General features: G+C 40.0%; 1 protein-coding gene across 1 annotated transcript in view; it reads right to left on the minus strand.

The window, feature by feature from the left end:
* LOC144600288 (uncharacterized) overlaps positions 1–8,684 on the minus strand; it is a 38,508-nt gene extending 29,824 nt beyond the window's left edge. Inside the window, exons 1-4 of the mRNA XM_078411853.1 lie at positions 8,654–8,684; positions 7,883–8,029; positions 7,261–7,467; positions 6,541–7,133 (exon numbers count right to left, since the gene is read on the minus strand). Coding sequence (XP_078267979.1) covers positions 6,541–7,133; positions 7,261–7,467; positions 7,883–8,029; positions 8,654–8,684 — 978 coding nt within the window. The remainder of the gene's footprint in view (positions 1–6,540; positions 7,134–7,260; positions 7,468–7,882; positions 8,030–8,653) is intronic.
* Positions 8,685–9,069: the final 385 nt, after the last annotated feature.

A 9,069-nucleotide genomic window follows, 5' to 3' on the forward strand; every position in this document is an offset into this window, starting at 1 on the left:
AATTGTGAGTTCAGAACTCACTTCTTCTGCCACTTTCTTTTTAATAACACAATACGTTGCTTTCCACTCAGACACGGGTAGGTTGGATTGCTGGCCTCATACACTTCCAAATGGGTGAACTCCCGTTTATTTATAATTACGTTTGATACGAAGTACACATGCTCCACGTGTGGGTGGAGCCTCTCGCACAGCGACCGACCATAGTGTACTGAAAAGGCACGAACAGAGCAAGGAGTGGTGGCCGCAAGAGAGCCTTCTAACCAACGGGACAGCTCCCATATAGACTGGCAGCTGAATTATCCAATGGATCGACTTGGGTCTTGCTGATTTTCTCTAGACTGGGTGGAATCACGCTTGCGCTCAGAGCAGACCTCTTGCATAATCACAAGTGGGTAATGAATAATTTTCTATTCTAATAGCAATACATAATAGTTGTTGCAATTATAGCCATTAAAACTGGCAAATGAACAGCAACGAGATTCTATCATATTAGTAAAATACTGGATCTATTCAGTAGACGAGGCAACATTTCATGGAGAAGGCTTCAAGAATCACCAATAGACAATAGGTGCAGGAGGAGGCCATTCGGCCCTTCGAGTCAGCACCACCATTCAATGTGATCATGGCTGATCATTCTCAATCAGTACCCCGTTCCTGCCTTCTCCCCATACTCCCTAACTCCGCTATCCTTAAGAGCTCTATCCATCTCTCTCTTGAATGCATTCAGAGAATTGGCCTCCACTGCCTTCTGAGGCAGAGAATTCCACAGATTTACAACTCTCTGACTGAAAAAGTTTTTCCTTATTTCCGTTCTAAATGGCCTACCCCTTATTCTTAAACTATGGCCCCTGGTTCTGGACCCCCCCCCCAACATTGGGAACATGTTTCCTGCCTCTAACGTGTCCAACCCCTTAATAATCATATGTTTCGATAAGATTCCCTCTCATCCTTCTAAATTCCAGTGTATACAAGCCTAGCCGCTCCAGTCTTTCATCATATGACAGTCCCAATTCCGGGAATTAACCTAGTAAACCTACACTGCACGTCCTCAATAGCAAGAATATCCTTCCTCAAATTTGGAGACCAAAACTGCACACAGTACTCCAGGTGCGGTCTCATTAGGGCCCTGTACAACTGCAGAAGGACCGCTTTGCTCCTATACTCAACTCCTCTTGTTATGAAGGCCAACATTCCATTGGCTTTCTTCACTGCGTGCTGTACCTGCATACTTCCTTTCAGTGACTGATGCACTAGGACACCCAGATCTCATTGTACGTCCCCTTTTCCTAACTTGACACCAATCAGATAATAATCTGCCTTCCTATTCTTACCACCAAAGTGGATAACCTCACACTTATCCACATTAAACTGCATCTGCTATGCATCTGCCCACTCACACATCCTGTCCAAGTCACCCTGCAACCTCATAGTATCTTCCTCACAGTTCACACTACCACCCAGCTTTGTATCATCTGCAAATTTGTTAATGGTACTTTTAATCCCTTCATTCAAGTCATTAATGTATATTGTAAATAGCTGCGGTCCCAGCACCGAGCCTTGCAGTACCCCACAAGTCACTGCCACTGTATGTTTCTTTCTTTTTTTCCTAATCAGATGTGCAGCACTTTGGTCAACGTGGGTTGTTTTTAAATGTGCTATACAAATAAAATTGACTTGACTGCCTGCCATTCTGAAAGGGACCCATTTATCTGGACCCTTTACTTTCTGTCTGCCAACCAATTTTCTATCCATGTCAGTACCCTACCCCCAATACCATGTGGAAGAAGGAACTGCAGATGCTGGTTTAAAACGAAGATAGACACAAAAAGCTGGAGTAACTCAGCAGGACAGACAGCATCTCTGGCGAGAAGGAATGGGTGACGTTTCGGGTCGAAACCCTTCTTCATAACAGGTCGATGGAATTTCATTCTGAGTGTTTTGTTCTAAGTGATGGCAATTGAGCCACAGAACGATTGCCCTGAAGGGTAGAGGTCGAGGGTTGAAGAGCGAAGACTTTGTCATCCATGTTGGGCTCAAAATCTGTTAGTCTTGATAGATAATTGTGGTAAATAGGGCAGCGTCACGGGTAGATAGAGTGGTAAAGGAGAATTTTGATACCTTGGCCTCCGTCAATCCGCATTGGGAAGTTATGTTACAGTTGTACAACATGTTGTTTAGGCTCACATTTGGAGCATTGTATTCAGTTTTGATCACCTGCTTTGGGAAGGATGTCAGTAAGATGGATAGAGTGCAGAGATTTACAAAGTTATTATGAGGAAGTGAGGGGAGAGGGATAGGTTGGACACGGTAGAATTTTATTCCTTGATGCAAAGGAGGCCGAGGTGTGATCTTATAAAGACGCATAAAATCTTAAAGAGAATTGACTGGGCAAATGCAGTCTTTTCCCCAGGATTAGGGAATCAAAAGCCAGAGGTTCAAAGGGTAACTTTATCCAAAGGTGGTGGGGATAGAGAATTAGCTGCCTGAGGAGGCAATTTTGTAAGAGGCACTAAAACATGTAGAATACTTTCAGACAGGTAGGTTGAAAGGTTGGGATTAGAAGGATTTGCTAAACTCAGGCAAATGGACTAGCGTAGGCAGGGTTGGCATGACGAGGATGGGCCATCTCTGTGCTGCAGGACTTGAGGACAGAGGGAACAGTAATAGGCTTGATCTGTACTCTGCTCCACTCTCTGGTCTACATCATTGGTTCATGGAAAATAAGTTGGAAGATAGCCTTTGACTACTCATCATGCCAGGACATAACCCTGATTATGATCCCAGGATGGATGTTGAAATGGCATTCCAATATTAGCCAAGAACAAGATAAACATAGAAGGGTCTCGACCCGAAACATCACCCATTTCTTCTATCCAGAGATGCTGCCTGTCCCGTTGAGTTACCCCAGCATCTTGTGTCAATCTTTGGCTTAAACCAGCATCTGCAGTTCCTTCCTACACATTAGCCATGTCCATTATTGCCAGAAGGAAGGATATCGAAAAAGGGATTCTTTAAAGCAGATCCCACTATGATCATAAGTTGGAGCGAGAAACAAGAGACATAAACTGGATGTATATTGAAGGCCTCCAAAGGCAAAATCATGAGGCAGATTTCAACATCCCCCAAAGTAATTGAGATTGGAAACACGATGAATTTAATTAATTGGGATTGCTTTGGTGTCAAAGACTTAGATGAGACGCATGTCCATAAGAGCTTTTCAAGTCAGTAGTAGACAATTCTACCTGAGAAGTGCAATACTACATCTAACCATTGGAAATATAGCTTGGCAGGTGGAGGGAATTTAATGGAGTCTTGTGACTAGAACTCAAGTTTTATGGTAGGGAGAACAAGAATGCTCTAAAAAATTCCCTAGTAGTTTTTTTTTTGTTTTAAACAAACCTATTCTTTGATGAAACTGCCAGGATATTTCATCCAAGTATCCATTTTGCCAGAGAAATATAAACACAACCATCTGAATTTATTGAAAGGACAAATACAATGGTTAAAAGTTAATCCCTCACCCTTTCACATCAGTTGTCAAATTAAGTGCTTTTATGGCACCTTGACTAAAAGCAAAAGGACATACCAAATGGCAACGTTCTGAAATTGGAGCTGTGAAGAGGGTTAAGTTTAACTGTACCAAGTTCTCATTCAACACTTGTATATGGTTACAATTTAGAATTGATCAATCCAATAAGTTGGAGTAATTCAGCGGGACAGGCATCTCTGGAGAGAGGAATGGGTGGCATTTCAGGTCAAGACCCTTCTTCAGTCTGAAAAAGGGTCTCGACCCGAAACGTCACCCAATCCTACTCTCCAGAGATGCTGCCTGTCCCGCTGAATTAGTCCAGCATTTTGTGTCTACCTTCGATTTAAACCAGCATCTGCAGTTCTTTCCTACATAATCTAATGAGTTGTATGGTCGCTGAATAAAATCAGCTTTAAGTTATACATCAATTGTTAATCTTGCTCAAAACAAATGTTATTTTGTTGAATACTTCATTTAGAAAACCTCACTATTAGACAGATCTAATTCCATTCTCTGGCTATTGGGAAGACCAAACCTTTTTTTTTTTTTTTGTTGCAAAACAATTCCATAGACACAAAACAACATTTTAAGCAACACTCCAAAAGTAGACCAACTGGAATCTTCATATTGCTATTATTTTACCAAATACCCCACAAATCATCTTTTTTTTCCTTAGCTGCAGGTGGTCATTTTGATATTGCTGTCTAGTTTTACTTTTGAGCATACAAAATACTGTTATTCAGGAAGGAGTTCCAGAAAATCCTGCACCCACTCCCTCGGCATTGTCGTTTCTTGAAGAGGTTTCAACATTTTCCTTTGAAGGGTGCATACAAGAAGTGGTGAATAATGGGATTAGATGAATTTACAATTTTAATTTTTTTTTAACAAAGTTTATTTCTGATTTTTATTAATACAGCTTTGATAATTCAATGCATGAACACATTAATGCTGATAAGTATCCCCCCACCCACCACCCCCCACCCGCAATACCATTCAATATACTAAACATAAAGCACAAAAAAATCCCCCAAAAAAACCCAGAAAGGAGGGAAGCAGAAAAATCGGAATGTTAAGACATATCAGGGACCATTCTAATATTTCAATTCCACTCTTAATTACATACACACATATCAAAGACGCTACCCAACCATAAAATTATCAGAGCCTAAAGCATCAATACAACTAAGAAAAGGTTGCCATATCAATGTAAACTTGTCAGCTGATTCCCTAACAGTATACCTAATCTTCTCCAATTTAATAAAATACAACATATCCCTAATCCACTGTGCAAATGTTGGAGGGTTACAATCTTTCCATCTGATCAGGATTTGTCGTCTGGCCACCATCGTGGCAAAAGACAAAAGATTTTGTTTATTATTATTTAATGCAAGATTTTGTGTTACCACACCAAGGGGGGCTGATGGTTCCAAAGATTCATTGGTAGTTTGGGAGAGCATATCAAATATTAATTGCCAAAAATTAGATAACTTAGGACAATCCCAAAACATGTGAATTAAAGTGGCTTGGTTCTGCCTGCAACGGTCACACATGGAGTCTATATTGGGTGTAATTGGGCTAGCTTAGCTTTGGTCCAGTGCAATCGGTGGAAAATCTTAAACTGCATAACAGTATGCTTCATGCATATCGAAGATGTGTATATACCCCCAATCATCTTTGACCAGATAAAGTCTGAAATTGTCATGCCCAGATCCCTTTCCCACTGCTCTTTTAGGGAGTTAAGACTTGTCATGTTTTCTTTTATTAGTAAAGAATAGATGTCACCTATCTTTCCCTTTCTGATTGATGTAATGTTATTAATTGAGTCTAGGAGTGTGTCTGAGGGCTGTGAAGGGAATTGAGTGATATTAGAAGATATGAAACTGCGAATTTGCATATACCTAAAGAAGTGTGACCTAGAGATATTGAATTTCTGAACAATCTGCGCAAAAGATGCAAACAAACCATTTATAAACATGTCTTTAAATGAACAGACCCCATGATTGAGACAAGCACTGAATGAAGCATCTGTCAAAGGTGGCAGAAATGCATGGTTCGTTACAATAGGAGCGAGTATTGAGAATTTACAGATATCAAAAGATTGTCTGAATTGCTTCCATATTTTTAAAGAATTAATAACAACTGGATTAGAAGTGTATTTGGTAATAGGCTCTGGGTATGGCAGACCTGAACATAATAAGGCGGCTAATGAAGTGTTCTTACAAGAGTCTCTCTCTAGAATTAGCCAGTCAGGTACAGTGGTTAATACATTTCTTTCCATCCAATAAGAAATACTTTTAATATTTGCTGCCCAATAGTAGAACTGAAAGTTTGGCAGTCCAAGCCCTCCCTGCCGATGAGGTCTCTGTAGTATAGCTTTGCGTATACGTGGATTCTTTTTATTCCAAATAAAGGAAGAGAGCTTTCTATCCAGAGAAATGAAGAACGTTTTAGTTTAAAAAACTGGTATACACTGAAACATATAAAGAAGCTTGGGCAATATGTTCATTTTTATAGTGTTAATCCTACCTGCCAAAGATAGAAGTAACAGATCCCAACGGTCAATATCCTCTTTAATAGAGGACAGGAGAGGGGGAAAGTTTGCTGAAAAAAGGTCTTTAAATTTATGTGACCCAGATATTTTATTTTGTCCATGCACACTTTAAACGGGACCGTACGTATAAACAGGGATTCTCTTGCTGCCAGATTTAAGGGCATCAACTCACTTTTTTGTGTGTTAATTTTGTAGCCAGAGATTTTGCCAAATTTACTTAAGAGATTAAGAACTGCAGGAAAAGATAAGGATCAGACAAATAAAGTAACATATCGTCTGCATATAGCGAAACTTTATGTTCCAACCCTGCCCTTGTAATACCTTTAATATCTTTATTGCTACGTAAGACTATAGCCAACGGCTCAATTGTAATCGCAAAAAGGAGAAGGGACAGTGGACAACCCTGTCTTGTCCCTCGTGTCAGTGAGAAATAAGGTGATATATTATTATTAGTACGTACCGCCGCCATTGGCGAGCTATATAAAATTTTGATCCATGATAAAAAAATTGGTCCAAATCCAAATCTCTCAAGAGTATGAAATAGATAGTCCCACTCCACACGATCAAAAGCCTTTTCAGCATCTAGAGATATAACCACTTCCGGTCTGTCGGGTGGGGAAGGGCTATAAATTATGTTATACAGGCGCCTAATGTTGAAGGAGGATTGCCGACTTTTTATGAAGCCCGTCTGGTCTGGTGAGATTATTGTTGGAAGAACCTTTTCAAGACGGCGAGCGATCAGTTTTGCAAAAATTTTGCTGTCCACATTGAGCAAAGAGATAGGACGATAGGAGCCACATTCCCGTTGATTTTTGCCCTTTTTCAGAATAAGTGAAATGGTAGCTTGTCGCAATGTTTCAGGCAGTGAACCAACTGACAAGGAATCATTATACACAGATTTTAAAATGGGAGCCAATTGATTAGAAAATTTCTTAAAGAATTCTGTTGGATATCCGTCTGGTCCAGGGGATTTTCCACACTGCATACTCCTAATGGCCATCTCAATTTCTTCTGTTGAAAACGGAGACTCTAGCTCGGCTGCTGCCACAGGGTCTATGTGAGGGATCTCAACACTTTAAAAAAATGATTTAATTAATTGGTCGTCCTTCAGCGATTCAGATGTTACGGTAAAACCTCATAAAGCGTGAGTTGATGACAGAATGATCCGTACAGATCATACCAGATTCATCCCGGATCTCAGGGATTGCCTGACTTGCTGCTTTTTGACGAAGTTGGTGTGCAAGGATCCTCCTTGTTTTATCGTCATGCTCATAGTAAGTATAGCGGGACCTAACCAAGAGGTTCTCCGCTTTTTGTGTGGTTAGTAGATCAAATTCTTTTTGGAGGAGTAGGCGTTCTTTAATGTCATCAGCTGATGGGGATGTTGCTAATCGTGAATCAAGGTTACAAATCTTATTCATCAATTCATTTGTACGGACATTTCTGATTTTTCGTAACTGCGTTGTAAGAAATAATCTGACCTCTTAAGTATGCTTTAAGTGCTTCCCATACTGTTGATGTTGACATATTTGGTGTTTGGTTAATTTCTAGAAAGAAATCTATCTGTAATGAGATAAAATCTGAAAATGTTTTATCTGAAAGTAAAAGTGGATTGAAACGCCAAGGCCTGTAACCAGGTTTTGTGGCTGGTAGGTTAAGCTTCAGTTTATGGGGAGCGTGATCAGAAATTGCGATCGCATGATAGTCACATTCCTGAACCGAAGGAATGAGACCCTTATCCATTAAGATTTAATCGATGCGTGAGAATGTTTTGTGAACAGCTGAAAAAAAGGAATACTTACGAGCAGTGGGATTAAGAGTACGCCAAACATCAGCAATACCACAGGTATCAAGAAACAGCTGAATTGAAAGGGCAGCCTTAGAGGTTGGCATATTTTTAACAGAGCTACGGTCTAGGCTAGGGGTCAACAAACAGTTCATATCTCCACCTATTATCAAATGATGTACATTTAAATCAGGTAATCGGGAGAGGAAATTAGTGAAGAATGCAGCGTCATCCCAATTAGGGGCATAAACACTAGCTAAGGTAACTGGGGTGTTATATAGTTTGCCTGTAACTATGACATATCGGCCCAAGGTGTCTGCGTCAATCTGGGAAGAGATAAAAGGCACGTGTTTACTAATAAGAAGTGCTGCCCCTCTTGATTTCGATTGAAATCTGGAATGATAAACTACACCAACCCATCCAGCATGCAAACGTGAATGACTAGATATATTTAGGTGAGTTTCCTGAAGGAAAGCAATGTCCACCTTTAACTGATGTAAATGTGTCAGGACTCTTTTACGTTTCACAGGATGATTCATCCCCTTAACATTCCAACTCACAAACGACATTGGGCAAGTAGCCATTCCTCCTCTAGTCACATTCTGTGCCATGACCAGAGATACTGAGTATATGTAAAGACAAATGATAATTTGCACGTCAGGCCCCTATCGTTACATGAATTAAAAAAAAAAAAAAAAAAAAATAGAAAGTATGACATAAAACAAACGGAAGAATAAATCTGAATGCTAAAACATCTTTAAGTCCCACATTTCCCCTCTCTTCTTACCCATCCTAACTGGGTTGAACCCTTTCCCCATTGTAACAACATCCACACAATGTGCTTATATTAGGGAAACTACTAAGCTAAAAACTAAACTCGACAGACCAAAAAAAAAAAGAACCTTTAGGCGTAGGTATCAATGTGTAACAAGAACCCTTTTTTAAAATATAGTTTTAACTAGCTCACTCTAATCCTCCATTATTTAAATTTGACGTCAGCTTGTCACTTTATAAGCAAGCAGGCTGATTTAAATTACGTCAAGCCAAATAGGGTAAACAAAAATTAATGAACATAACGCAGCCTCCTCCATTTACGGAACAGGCCGCAGTCACTTGTTTTTTAGTGTCCCAGTGATGTATTTCTGGGCTGCATCGGGCGAGTTGAAAAACTTCTCCACTCCATTGTAGGTAATACGAAGTCGT

Source organism: Rhinoraja longicauda, chromosome 15 (assembly GCF_053455715.1).
Source record: "Rhinoraja longicauda isolate Sanriku21f chromosome 15, sRhiLon1.1, whole genome shotgun sequence".
NCBI lineage: Eukaryota > Metazoa > Chordata > Chondrichthyes > Rajiformes > Arhynchobatidae > Rhinoraja > Rhinoraja longicauda.